At 39.4% G+C, this 14,841-nt stretch overlaps 1 protein-coding gene across 4 annotated transcripts; it reads left to right on the top strand.

The window, feature by feature from the left end:
* The first annotated feature begins 4,365 nt into the window (after positions 1 to 4,365).
* znf395b (zinc finger protein 395b) lies at positions 4,366 to 14,809 on the top strand. 4 transcript variants are annotated; one of them, XM_066677060.1, is made up of 10 exons: positions 4,366 to 4,403; positions 5,783 to 5,890; positions 6,085 to 6,254; positions 6,389 to 6,501; positions 8,219 to 8,427; positions 8,592 to 8,692; positions 9,517 to 9,757; positions 10,463 to 10,552; positions 11,257 to 11,375; positions 11,715 to 14,809. In XM_066677060.1, exons 2-10 carry the CDS (start codon positions 5,831 to 5,833, stop codon positions 11,824 to 11,826), a joined length of 1,215 nt encoding a protein of 404 aa, XP_066533157.1. In that variant the 5' UTR covers positions 4,366 to 4,403; positions 5,783 to 5,830; the 3' UTR covers positions 11,827 to 14,809. The 4 variants fall into 4 exon arrangements, with proteins under 4 accessions (XP_066533157.1, XP_066533158.1, XP_066533155.1 ...); XM_066677061.1 differs by lacking the exon at positions 4,366 to 4,403 and adding an exon at positions 5,196 to 5,304 and having other exon boundaries at positions 9,520 to 9,757; XM_066677058.1 differs by lacking the exon at positions 4,366 to 4,403 and adding an exon at positions 5,196 to 5,304.
* The last annotated feature ends 32 nt before the right edge of the window (positions 14,810 to 14,841 follow it).

Here is a 14,841-nt window from a genome sequence, read left to right as displayed (position 1 = left end):
GGAACCCCACCAAAAAAGGTAAAAGCAATAGTTTGGGGAGACTCTGCCTGGAAGAATCTTGAAATACAATTTCAAACACTCATACGCTGGACCATAGCATTCCATGTTAAGTTTTACCTCTCTTCTGCATGCCTCAAGCATATTATTGGTCATGTGGATTGCATCCTCATTAAGGTAGCACCTGCACAAGCCAGAGAAGGCATATGTGTAAGCAGCTATCTAGGCTTTTAAATACACTATTGCCTTAAGTGAATAACTCACATGAAGATATTAGATTGTTGAACATTTTACTGTTCCACCTTAAATGCTACAGTGGCGACACATAGGTTTCAGAAGATGTGTTTTTAGGCGCTTTGAATGTAACTCTGTTGCCATTTAAGGTGGTACAGAACAGTCAAATTTTTTTAATGTGGACTGTTTTTATTTTCTGCACAACATAAGCAGAAATATATAGAACTAATCAATAACTTAACATCTACTACAAGCTCAGTATGTAATGTATGCACCATTTTAATGTGGATGGGAAAACTTTAAAAAATTCATAATCTGGTGGCTGTGGTAGGTCGGTATTAGTTGCTGCTGTGAGTAGTTCCACAGTAAACAAATATAACTGCAGTGCATATGTACACTGATATATAATCTTGAAGTACATGGCTGAGGCACGTTGGTTAAAATGCTTTTTAAGTTGTTTCACTTAAACAGATTCATGAAAAGAGAGTTTATTTGGAGACTAACAATGGCCAGGTTTCTATATAAAGGCATTCCACCACTCTCCCCTTAACATTTTACATTGTAGATGTTGCATTGGTCCCAGAATTAATGGATGAGATAGTACAAAAGGCTAGGCTACAGTGACCTTCAGTGACATTATTCCCATTTAATCATAATTAATTAACATATAGTTCCCATGGAAGAGATTCTGTATAATATGAGTTTCATTTTCAGGGCAAGAAAACAGCTGACAAATTTTGTTTATTGGGTGGTCTATGAATTTAAAATCAGTCGAGTACAGGCCTAAGTTTTGTATGGTAGTAACCAATAGCTTTGTGTGATTTTGCTCTAAAATATATTGAGGGTGACCCGGGACTACAACGATTGTTGTGTGGTATGTGACACATTAGCTGGTGTAATGGATTTATCATTAATGTACTACAGACATAAACAGGCAGGACTCCAGTGTGATACCACTGTGTGATATCATGATATTGTGATGTTACAGCTATAGGGGTTCATTTTAAGCCTTTTATTTTAGTATTATGACCAGCTATCACTGATATGTAGACCACAACGTCCTCAATTCCTCTGACAGACAATGGAATCAGCACACCGGTTATTACAGGACCGGGTCACGTGCTGATATTACTGACCGAGACTCAGACTGGATTCAGAGACTGAAAAACCTACTGCGTCCAGACCTTAAATCCCCTTCCCAAGGATGAAGCCCGAGCCAGTCGACAGAGGGGCGGAATTTAATCCCCTGACATGACATGACATGACGGACATCTCCTTTCTCTGTCTGTCTGCAAATGAAAAATAAATCCCAGAGCCCGCCCCTGCAGCCCAGTGGCGGGCAACACCGGTTCCATTTAGTGAGTCACAGCAAATCATTCCGTTCAACTATATGAGTCGACTCTTTTGACTAGCAAAAAGGTTCTTAATTCGGGGACGTATTCAGTTCTTGTTTTTCCTAAATTATCAACATGTCAGCGTATAATTACATTGAAATAAAACCGTATACCGTATTTTGAGGATTATTTTCTAATAATGGTTTTTAAATGCGAAGCTATGAAGATGTGTTAGAGTAAAATAACGTTGCCCCAAACCTTCATGCTACAATAAATAAGTCAAATAAGTCAGCATTCATTATCTCACTACGGGAAGTGCCCTCTGGGTGACTGCAGATAGTGAGCATATACCAGTCCACTGGCTTGAGGAGGTTGGCACTCCAGTGATTTCATGCCATTGGCCAATCATAGGACCACTCATATCTTCACTGTGTGTGCCCAACATTCCTTTGGGGAAAAAAATGTAGGAAAGTCTTTGTATTCACATGCCATTTATTAGGAAAAATAAAATAATACAAAAATGTATTAGTGTGAAATGTGAAATTTCTTCTGTTGTTTTGACTGCTGACAGCTGGAAAATAATGTGCAAAGCCTATGTACCACTTGTCTCCTCTTTCTGAGACGTAAAAATTTCATCCTTCATGTATTTACATCGCTATTGCTTAGAAAACGTTCACTGTGGTTTTCAGCCAAGCTGGACACAGCATTTTACTATAGCCTCATACAGAAATGTATTTAAAGGTCTCAAGGTAAGTCCCTTCTTCATGTTTGGGTGTGTTTGTGTGACCCCTGAGCCTGTCATTTTGTGCTCTATATTTTACAAAATTGAAAGTCATCTTGTCTTTCCACCAATATGCAGAAACATGTGCATCGCTTTTTGTTAAAATTCAACTTTAAAACAGGTGACATCCCCAGATTATTAAAGCCAGAACTCCAGAGAGTGGAGTATTGCGGCTGTGAATGATATTGCATATGGCATCCTTTTATATGACAGTCCTTTATATGAGATGTAAATATTTCTATATAAAAGACGGGCTCCCAGCTTCTGATTGTGATCTGATTCTGAATCTGATTCAGTGTTATATTTATAACCATCAAGGCCTTAACACAAATGCTGTTTTTTTTGTGCTGACTGGATATGCAATTTAGCCCTCACTACTGTGGTTGGGGATCTGATTGCCTGCATTAACTCATCTGTCTGGACAGTGCATTGTCTCAGACTTAAATGAAAATGAAAGAGTGAATGAATGAATGAAATGACTTGAAAGAGAATGCTGATGCTGCCTAATCATAGTCATAATTGTCTGTGAGTTGACAGTCCTAGAAAGAGTGTCACTGGTGTTGTTGTGGTAGGTAATCTGAGGGCTTTTCACATCACGAGTTAGCTAATTCCTGTTTCAGAGAACCAGTATTGCTGAAGTTACTTTACGTTTCTGAGAAGAAGAACTAGTTTCTAGCAAGTAGCATTTTGACCAAAGCCTGATTTTATGTGATTGGAAATATGCCAAGTGAGGTGTAGTCACAAAGTATGTGTGAAAATATCCAAGAAGTCAGCAAATTCGTATAGAAGAAGACCGAGGCAAAGGTTAAAATCAAGCAGTTTCATCAGCAAATTATCACAAAGTAAGAAGAAGAATGAATTAATTTGGAAAAGAGCTTTCAAATTTTGTAATTCTGCAAGAATGTTCCAAGAAAATTTAGGAGGAGATAAGAACAGAAATGATAAATGACATATTTTCAGCCACACAACTTTTATAAACAAAAGAATAGATACATTTCATAGAAATTAAACATCCACTTGACCCTAAAAGGTCACCAAGTTCAATGCAGTGTGGGCTAGAGGGGTGATCCTCAGAATTGTGACGTGGGGTAGTGGAATTGTGTTCTCTTGAGCAATGGAGCTTTGTGATCCAAACTGAATCATCCAACATCAGTATCTGACCTCATAGCTGAATCCCGTCAAATCCTCACGGAAATGATACAATATCTGGTGTAAGTCTTATTTGAACAGAAGAGTATTTTACTTCAGTGAGAGGGGGCAAACTCATTTTAAATGATCTTGATTTTAAAAGAAATGCTGGAGGAGCTGTTCACTAGTCGTTGCCCATGCTCTGTGTATATCTGCGCTTTTGAATGTGAGTCGGCTTTTAATGTTCACCCAAAAGAGTCAAAGAGTCGATTCATTCCAAATAACACTTCAGTGCAGCAGCCGGCATCGGGGGAAACTGAAGTAGGTGAAAGGTGAAGTGTGAATGGAGCGGAGCTGCCGAGTGGGGAACTCTCACTGTATGAGCTGGGAACGTCCCACAGACCCATGGTGGATAGAAATAAACACTCTGACGGTGAAAGTGCTTCTCCTAAAAGCCACTTCTCCTTAAAACCACGTAACAAACAGGAGAAAAGCGAAAAAGTCGAGTCTACAACAGATGAGATTGAGTTTGTCTTGCCTATTCGTGTTCACAGTCGTGTAAACGATGCAGATGTATGACTGCTGCACCGTTTAACGCGAAACTGTAGATTTGAATAAGAAACCAAACTAGCTTTCGCCAAATTTTAATTTAGACGCCTAAATACGCAAGAATTTCGGGACAGAAACTGTCTAATTAAAGACCTTGAGGAACCACTTGAAAATGGTATTTGATGTGAATATCTCAAAAAAAAGAGCTGTTAGTCTCCAGTCGAGACCCCCTACGGAGAGTATTATGTCATTTTACTGTTACTGTCTCTTCAGCTGTCGTTCATAGCCGCAGCGCGCGCGCACACGTACCCTCTTTCTCCCCGCCCACTCTCCTCTCTTGAGCGCGCACAGCGGCTTCCACACAAACGGCGCGCGCGCAGGTAACAGCGGCTGACCGCGATTTCATTGTATTATTTCTAGTTATTAATGGCGTAGGTGTTTCTGTGTTGCACTGCTTGTATTTGGAGGTGTTTATGTTTGCGTGGTGCTCGAGCAGTTGTGGTGATGTCGCGTCAAGTGTGGGATCAGATTTTAATAAACCCTTTCTGTCTGCTGTGCTTTCCATTCAGAGCTTTGGCTGAGGGAATATATGCAGGTACCTTGTATATTTTTTCATTGTTTGTGTGATTTTGCGCGGGTTTCTGTTTATACTGACTGCACATGCGCGCATCGGTTCTGAGTCTTTATTTATGGTGGTGTGTATTAGAGCTACATCAACACAGCTCCAGCTTAAACTCGTGTTCGTACACGTTGGAGACCGGAGGCGTGTGCGCGGGGGAAGCCGCCTCAGCCAATCATCGCGCAGGCCACGCCTTCTGTGGGTCAGTTGTTTATCGCTTGCTGGAGACGCCCATAAAGAGGGCGGGAGGTAAATTGAGGATCTGGATCCCGAGAATCCACTCACGTAATTCGACTATAAAATGCTTTTTAAAACGGGTTTTAGAGCGGTTCAAGAAAACCAAGACGCCTAAACCAAACAGACACGACTTTTAAATAAGTGAAAATAAACATATTCTGGAAATTGTGGGGAAAATTCTTCGCCAAACTAGATGCAGCGTTATGAGGTCCGTTCCGATACGTTTGGTGTTTTCGTTGTGTCCGTGATTTCACTCCCATGAGCCTAAGATACAGTACGTTAGAGGCTGTCAGTGAGGGGGTGTGTTGCCCTAAAAAAATAGTCTAGGCATGGTGCAGTATGCGAGTGGGTAGTTGTTTTTTTTCTTACTGCCGAAAGCGAATTTATACGGATTTAACTCAGGTGAACGTCTCCTTTGTCTGCAGGTTTGGATAAAACCTTACTTAGTTCTTATTCTACATAGTACACATATAAAAATGTAGTTTTGGGTAATTTGTTCTGATGTCTTGTAATCCATTTTCCCCATGGTGCCTCTGTAGAGGCTTTCTTTTTGCCATGTTGCAGTGTCTGTGATGAGCTCATTGAATTACCAGCCATTTTGGTACTTGCATGGACCAGGCTGGAAGATTAATCGCATTTGAATTGAAATCACAGTTTGAAGGGTGGAGAATTATATCTCACATTATTCACTGTTGTCTGAACAAGGAGTCTGGCACATTTTCATCATTCAAGCCTCAAGGCAGATGGTCTTCTCAGCCCTAAATATCTGGAGTTTAATTTACAGATTTATGCATTTAAATTGAAAACAAATTCTTAGTCAGAAAATCAGAATTAGACATTTCCCCCAAAAAAGTTCAGCCCTACTTTGTTCAGCAAATGCACCTCTGTCTTCTCTGGTTTCAGGTTTTTGGATAGTGTGGTGCTGTTGAAAGACTGAGGGCAGGGCACAACATGGCAGCTGTGAAGTTGCGGGCAGGATCCCATACAGAAGAATTAGAAGAAGGAGGCTTGGTATGTTTATATGTCATAAATGAGTTTGAGCCTTGGTGGCATGACTGACCCTGACTCGGGAGAGAGGAATTAAGATTGTTAAAGGGTTGGGGTATAGACTGCCCATGATCTAGCATTGCTGCTAACCTAATTGCTAATTCCAGACCACATAGTATTTTTTGGTTACAATAAATGTCTTATTCCACCGCTTATAGATCTACATGCAATGCTGTGGCCAGGACGATGTGGATCCACAGAAACACCCTCAGAACCCTGTCATCGGGTCATCGTCAGGTTCTGTGAGAGTGTGGCCCACAAACACTGCCATCCAGCATTCAACCCCTTTCACTTTTCCACAGTCCTCCAATGTAGATCTGCCCTACAGGTGAGCAATTATTCATATATATATATATATATATATATATATATATATATATATATATATACACACACACATACACTTTATAATATTATATTGTACATAATCAAATCCTGGTTTACCTCTGTGGTTGTTTCCAGGTTCAGGAGTCCTGAATCAGTGGAAATGGATGAGATCATGGCTGCAATGGTGCTTACCAGTCTGTCTTGTAGTCCAGTGCTCCAAAGCCCCCCACAGAGGGATCCTCTGCCAGGTATGCCATTGCCAAGCAGACATTTAAAAAACATTTTTATATGCTACCATGAACTGTACAAAGAAGAAGAGAATGGTGTAGCCTGATTTCAAAATGTGGTGTTTGGGGAAAGGAGCCTAATGTGAGCCAAAGCTACATCATCTCTGATTTATTCATTTAAAATAAGAGTTTGGAAGCACCTTTATTGCTGCTGAAATTGTGTAGATTTATTAGGCCAATGGTACTTGGCTAGGTTTATGTTCATGATTTAAATATAAATCAATAGCTAAACAAAAAAACAAACGCACACAAATATCTCCATACCTTACACTTTACATCAAAATTTTTGTGAAGACTTGTTTCTTCAGATGTCAGGGATATCAGAAGAGAGTTGGTCACACTTTGCAGTAATCTTCAAGGAAGGCTTTATATTAAATGCTGGAACATTTCTGCAAGGACTGGATTGAGTATGGAGAATTAAACAAAATATATGAGAACAATGGAAACCCAGTGTTAGCAATGGGTCCACCAGTGTGTTGCAGTGGAGCTATGCATGGCTGCATATCTAATTGACAAATATAGGTTACCTAACTATAAAACTGTAGTAACAGCAAACTTGAAACCTGAATTTTGTCTTTAATTTGTCAGCATTTGTCTTAATAATGTCTTATATGCAGTTTATTTCACACACTTTTTATCCATTTTATAAATTATATTTCATACATAGTGTATCTCATACACAGGCTTGAGATCAAATACTAATTTCTGTTAGAGACAATTATATAGTATAATAATGATTTAGGCAATGACAGCAGGCAAACAGGCAGGAATGAATGTGATTTGTTCAAACGGATTGGGCGGGGACTTTCCAATACTACACCATAAACCAATAAAGCTCTGCCAAAACCCTCATGTTTGCCTGCTCTGATGGTCAGGAATGACTTTGGAAAAATAAATGTGCAATATAACTTTCCTTTTTGTTACAGTTGCCTTAGTTTGGTTTCATAAATCATTGGATGTGCTGCAAAAATCTCAGTATTTTGTTTTACTTGAATAGAGGATAATGTAACTCACTGCCTCAGAGGAAGTTGCAGAGTGTTATAATGCTCTGCTGCCTCTGAGGCAGATTCTGTAGAAGTACATTCCTGCACACTTAAGTTAAGACTGCTGCCTTTGAAGGAGCTACAGAATATACAACAATGCTCTGTTGCCTCTGAGCATTATTGTGTGTAATTCTGTAGCTCCGTCATAGTTAGCAATCATAAATTAAATGTACAAATGCTTCATAGGCAGCCGAATTTTATTGTATAACATTCTTCAGCTTCCTCTGAGGCAGCAGTCATAATTAAAATGTGCAGGGAAGTACATCTTCAGAATCTGGCTCTGAGGCAGCAGAGCATTCTACACTCTCAGTGGTTACATTATCACAGAGTTACACTATCCTCCAGTCAAGCAAAACAAAATACTGAGATTTTTGCAACGCTTCTCCAGAAACAGTTGAGTAGTAGCCCACATGCTCAACAGACAGTGTTTTATTTGGTTTTATTTGGCTTTATGTAATCGAGGCAATTTAATTTGCAGTTTTCTCTTCAGTTGTTTTGATTGGACAACAGCAAGAGCAGGAATGAGAAAAAAGTCAGTGTCCTCCAGTGAGTGACTTAAACTGGGCTGTTGGCCAAACTAACCTCCACCCACTCACCTCCACCCAATTGTATACTTTTCCCTGTGTATTGTCCAGCTGCCCCAGGGGATATGGAATGCGGTGGAGGAGAGCTGTCAGACAGCGGCAGCAGCGGCTACTGGAGCTGGGACCATGGCAGTGTGAGCCCAGCCCCCTCGCCGTCTGTCGCAGAGACAGACAGCAGCGCAGGCCAACCGTTAGATGAGGGGCTGCAAATGGAGCTGGAGCCAGGAACGTGCGATGAGTCAGAGATCAGGAGGTGTAAGGTGAGAGTGATGATTGTTGTCAGTCCCCAGAAACTTAGGGAGGTGAAATGACTTGCAGCAGATTGTGTGAAAATACTTAAAATGTTACTTTCTCTCACTATCTCTCACCTCTTTCTCTTTCTCTCAACCCTTTTTTTGTCTGTCTTGCATTCTCTCTCACACAGAGTTTGAACAGGGATGCATATCGGTGTTTGTGGCCTGGCTGTGGCAAAGTGCTTACATCACGGGTTGGGATGAAACGTCACATTCGAATTCTCCATCTGGGGTGAGTTCTCGTGCTCAAGGCAGTTGAAGTGAGCTGTAAGGATTTTGAGGTTACAATAAAATGATATGGTGAAATTTCACAGGTATTGTGTATATTGCGATATATTTTATATTGTGTTGCATTTTGTTAACATCAAATCAAACAACCGAATATGTTTTTTGTTATAAATTTCAGTACAGTAAAGTTCATCTATTTGGAATAAATGCTGTAAAGGAGGTCAAATTTTGAATCAAATTTGTTGGCAGTTTTTAAAATTGTACTACAAATGTAAGTCAAAATGACATAAAATATTTTGTATATCATAAAGACGTCTCTATATATTGTCATTTGACATTTGTGCCATATCCAAAACCAGCAATCGGTTACCTGACGTAACAGAATTGGCAGTTGGTGTTCTCCTCCAAGTGTGTTGCGCTCTCCAATGCCCAATATATTATTAAATATATATATCAATGCCATTAAAGTTTATTACAGCCTTTGTTGGTAATGGTCTCTTAAGCTGTCATTCAACACTTCTTATTCAGTCAATAAGGTCTTCAGGAGTGTCTGAATGTGAAAATCTGCCACAAAACTTGACAGTGCAATCTCCAAGGCTCCTGCATCTCCTGTTGCTACAGACATTTTTCTATGTTAATGAGCATTTTTTTCATGGTTATATTTGGAGTAAATGTCCTGATTTGTTGTAGATAAAGAATGTTGTAACCCAGTATTTCAGGTATAGAGGACATGTTTTAATTTTAATTCTTTCATTTTATGTCCCTCCCTCTCTCTCTCTCTCTCTCTCTCTCTCTCTCTCTCTCTCTCTCTCTCTCTCTCTCATTCAGCAGTGCCTCAGAGCAGTCCCACAGAGAGGAAGACTTCTACTACACTGAAGTTTCCCCAGAGGAGGAGGAGCCCACTCCTCTCTCTCCTGTTCCTTTATTCTTCGGTGGACCCTGGTCATCATGCAGCTCCACACAGAGTCAGTCCACCCCTGGGCCCCAAGAGGCCCTGCCTCCATCCAGTGCTCTTAGCCAATCCGCCCCCAGCAGCGTGTGGCAGATCCACTCAGAACATCTGTACCAGGTAACACATCCAAACCTTGAATTCTGTCTGCAAGCTCATGAATCTAATACATTTGCTTTGAGACTAAGTTTGCCAGCATTGGATGAATGACAGTTTTTAGGAATCAGTCTGATATATAATTTTTCCAAGTTCAAAGTATTGATACAAGGCTTTATAGTCAGAATGTGTGTTTTTATGCACTTGTAAATGTAACGATGTCTAATACCTATTAGACAAGTACTAATATCTATCTCTAAATACCAGTCAAATGTAGTGAACACATCTTCTTTGGCTTTGTACTGGAAGCAACCTACTGCAGCTCAAAATATATTCAACTTGGCATTAAGCTGCTGAATTGTATCAGTGGTGTTTGACCTGGAATGCCACTAGACTGTCTATACTGGCCCTCCAGGCATGTAACATAGCTAAAATAGTTGTAGCTTACAATTGTCTGCAAATTTTTGCTGATAACAAGGAACCATACACTGTGCATGCAGCATACACTTACATTGGTACAAGTAAACATCCCCTGCTATTTAGCCACAGTAACTTCTTATTTCCACTGGAATTAAAAATGAAAGAAGAAAATGGAATATTTCTGAAACGTTGTGCGACTTTTTAGGCTTTTATGAAAAGGCTAGAGTGGTTTGCTGTGGTTATATTTAACTTCCTCATACAGTCTGATACTGTGTACATTCCTAGAGTGGTAATCATTTCTTCCTGTAGGCCTGTGCCCCCATTGATCTGTCCCTGTTACCTGGCTCTTCTCCCTCCTGTGACCGTCCTCCTCCTGGTGGCCTCCAGCCAAGACCCCAGGTAAACCTCAGTCATAGGCCTTTCCCTAATGAGATATTCAGGATTCAGATTTTCTATTCTCAAATCATGCAATTTTTCATTTCAAATTATGTTTCTAGAAATATGGCAACAAATATTTTAAAATGTTTTTCAGTATATAAAATAACCTTGAAGTTCCTGAAAATATTTTAGAGCTGCATGCTTTTAAACCCAGGCCTTCCTTAAACATCACTAGATTGTGGCACACTGAAGTGAGAGTATTTCATGTGTCCTTGTTACAGTATGCATAGTGGGAAGTATAGCAGGTCTGGTGTTAGATCCAGGCTTTATTGTGAAAATGCCATCAAAATGCTCACTCTGAATATTCTGCAAGCCCAAGATTTTTAACCATTTATTAAAATACATTTTATTCCAGATAGTACATTTCAATTTATTTTACCTGCTTTATTGTCAGTAACATGCAAGAAATCTGTCAACTCACAATTAACATATCATTCTCTATTCTGATTTACGTATGTGGCTATTTGCAGAAAAAAAAGCGTAAATAAAACATTAAAAAAAATAATAGTACATGGACCCATTAGTAATTTAGGTGAACCCATTATGTGAACCCTTTTCTTTGGATCCCATGTGTTAAAGAATTAAAGGTTGAGTGTATGTGGGCAGTGGTGGTGCTTATATACTTCAGTGTTTGTCATGTTATTTTATCATCTCCTCTTTCCCAGATATCCACCACACGCAGCCGCTCTGTCAGCGTGGGGGAGCAATGGCTTCAGCGGAACAGTGCCCCCACCAGGTCACAGACCATGAGTGCATCTCCCTCCAGAGGCCAATGCTCATTCCGGTTGGTGTCTTTTGTCACAATAGAAGCCCCAATATTTAAATGTATTTTAAAATTGACTAATGAGTTAACAGTTAATTACTCATTATTATTATTATTATTATTATTAATAATAAACAAGCTGACTTGTCTAGGATTCTACACAGAATTGTAGTACATTTATTTCTTCTATAAAGTTATATTCTTGGACAAGGTTTTTGAAGATATGTTAAGAAAACACAGCATGGAGAGTCAGTTGACAGACATAACTAATTGAACTCCAGTAAGGATTCCCCAGCTAATGAATGGCAGAAAACTGGAGAGAAAATGCATTCTTCACTCCATGTTCTTTTGTGTTTTCAGGAAGGGCAGAGGCGAGGCCAAAAAGTGCCGTAAGGTGTATGGTGTGGAGCACAGGGATCAGTGGTGCACGGCTTGTCGCTGGAAGAAAGCCTGCCAGCGCTTCCCTGACTAAAAACAAAACACACACACAAAAAAAAAAAGACTTTAGGAGGCAAGAAGGAATTGCCATTTTTCTTTCCTCCGACCACTTCTGGCACTGTAGAGGATGGCAAGAACCCCTCTTTTCACTTTTGTACCTTTTTTTGTTTGTTTGTTTTCTTACGAGATCCAAAATTGTTTTTTGGTATATTTTTCCTGCAAAGTGAGCGCTGGTGCTAGCTGTTGAGACTGTGTGTTTGTATATGTGTGTTTGAGTCGTGTGCTAGGGGCCCGACCCCAGTTTCCTTTCCCTTTTGAATCAAAAGCGTCACCCTGTAATGGAAAAGTTGTGGTTCATCTCCCAGGGTCCTGCACATCTCCCCTGAGGTAATTTAGGTGATTGTTGACTTTGGTATCTTGCACGTATCAGAACATTTTTTTTTCTTTTTTCTATTGCTGTTTTGTTAGCCTGGAAAATGTACTAGCATATGTCATGTATTGTCTTCTTTTGTACGTGTCTGCTCAGACATATGGGTTTAAGTCCCTGTTCTTTTTGTTTTTTACACACATATAATTTTTGCGTTTGACTTAATGCCCACGTATCAGCGCTTCCTAATCAAGCAAAACTGCCAGATATAAAGCTATAGTGAGGTTGAATGGTGTATGTGACTGGTGTCGAGGATCAGAGAGTTTTTAGAGAGAGATAAAGCGCAGCTATAATTTAAGCTATGATAGAATACCAAAGTGCTATTGCAATGGTGACTCAAAGGGAGTTTGATTAGGTGCTGCCCTGAAACCAAGTTGGGCTCGTCCTTTTTGTAAAGTCCCTCGTCATCCTCCTGAACAGTATTATGATCTTTTTCATCTAAGGGATCAAACCTTGGGGAACCTTCAAATTAACTGGATTTATAACAGCATATTGTTGATGAAAAGAAATGGTTAAACACAATGACAAAATATACCTGACAAGATATGCAAATTTGAGGAGCCGTTCATTGCATGACAAATCACAAGAGAAATAGTAAACTATTTTATTGGTATTTGTATGCATTTTATGTACAAGTTTGACTGGTTGAAAAAGAAAAGTTTACATGGGAGAAAAAGAATGGCAGTATGTGTTTGGACTGTACGTATATCATTCACGAAGCCAAACTGTAAATGTGTTTTGAAATATACATCATTCACAAAGCCAAAATGACATATAAATGAAGAATACTGTAATGGACATTGCACAGCTGTATGCCCATTCCTTGTTTTCCTGGTGATAAAACTACAGTCAAATGTGTTGTTTTTTTTTTTTTTTAAAACAAAAGTAATTTTGTGATTTTTACAAAGAAATACTAGAACCAAGACTTTTTAAAGACTAAATTAAACCCATGTGCATATGTTAGTGAATAAGTAAATGGAATTGTGTGGAAAGCATGCAGAATGCTGTAAGCCTCACTTTCAAATTAGGTTTGATCAGATTTTTTTTCTCACAAACCATCTCACAGTATGTGATGAGCACTGATCTAGGAACAGTTCCATCCTTTGTTTATGGTCGACTGACTTACACTCACTGGCCATTTTATTATATCAAAGAATCTGTGCTCTTAAATTGACCAATGATTATGCGAGGTGGTGGCCAGCAGTTCCAGGCTCCTGTCAAGGTAGGTAGAGCTCATAAGTACTCACTAATTTTAAGTAAAACATATATTATTCTGTAACCGCTTATCCAGTTCAGGGTCGCGGTGGGTCCAGAGCCTACCTGGAATCATTGGGCACAAGGCAGGAGCACACACACACACATTCACTCACACCTACGGACACTTTTGAGTCGCCAATCCACCTACCAACGAGTGTTTTTGGACTGTGGGAGGAAACCGGAGGACCCGGAGGAAACCCACACAGACACGGGGAGAACACACCAAACAGCAACACTATCTGCTGCGCCACTGTGTGTCTTTGGGCAATTTTTTAAATACAATTTAAAAAATTACTTTTTTTGGGGTTTTAGGAAACATTTGTTTTAATATTAAAATAATTACAAATTATATGAATACAGTAAGTATTCTCACAAACATCAGCGTGTGACCGGTGCCCTGTTACAGGGTGTGTTCCTGCCTTGTGTTCAGTGGTCCCACCTAGGCTCCAGACCCACTGTGACCTTGATCAGAATGAGGTTACCGAAGATGAATGAATGAATGTCAGTGTTAAACAACAGATATCGCTGCCACACAGCTCCGGGATGTTTGTGTCCTGGATTTGATTGTGGCCTCAGGGCAGTCAAGAGTTTTGTGGACTGTGTGGGTTTCCTCCAGGTTGCTTGGTACTGTATGTTTCTGATAAATTGGCCAGTGAATGTGAGTACAAGGCAGTTTTAAAAAATTGATAGTGCAATTCTATGGAAGCTCATTGACACACACCCACACATATATAAAATATACACTATATATATATAGTGTATATTTATATTCAGTAATTCATATTTATGTATTATGATGTAGCAGCTCAAAATTAATCTTGACCTATCTCATTATGAGATGGTAGGTCATTAAGATCTTAAGTCATAATAACAAATGCAAAGTTATTAGATAGTAAGTCTAAGTAAATGTTACACTAAATCCTAATTATTTATGAGTCAATAATTTTTATGAGTCATTAAAATGACGTATTAATAGGTGAATCTTTTTTTTTAAGTGTTGCAAATAGGCTTCCATACAAAACATCACTTGCTTTAAAGAATGAAATGAATACGACCCTAGAGCTAGGACTTTATGAGCTCTAGAGGGCAGCATTGTTCCATAGATTTAATGTCTGCTTGAGTAAATCCAACAGAGCCCTTCAAACGGTCTAAAATGGCTGCCTAGTTAACATACAGTGCTCATCAACGCTTGTACCATGCAGCGCATCAAATAAGACATGAGCTAATGATACTAAAAGTACTTATGTCCTATATAGAGCACACTTTGGTAAACAAGACTCTTGGTAAAGATTCGTTTTGGTTGATGCCGAATCAACCTGCTTCTCAGATGAGTATCAACGTTCAAGGAATAGGTCTAGATGAAAA

The sequence above is a fragment of the Hoplias malabaricus genome, chromosome 7 (assembly GCF_029633855.1).
Source record: "Hoplias malabaricus isolate fHopMal1 chromosome 7, fHopMal1.hap1, whole genome shotgun sequence".
Taxonomy (NCBI): domain Eukaryota; kingdom Metazoa; phylum Chordata; class Actinopteri; order Characiformes; family Erythrinidae; genus Hoplias; species Hoplias malabaricus.
The sequence above is the reverse complement of the archived record's forward strand: the minus strand, read 5'-3'. Positions and strand labels throughout refer to the sequence as shown.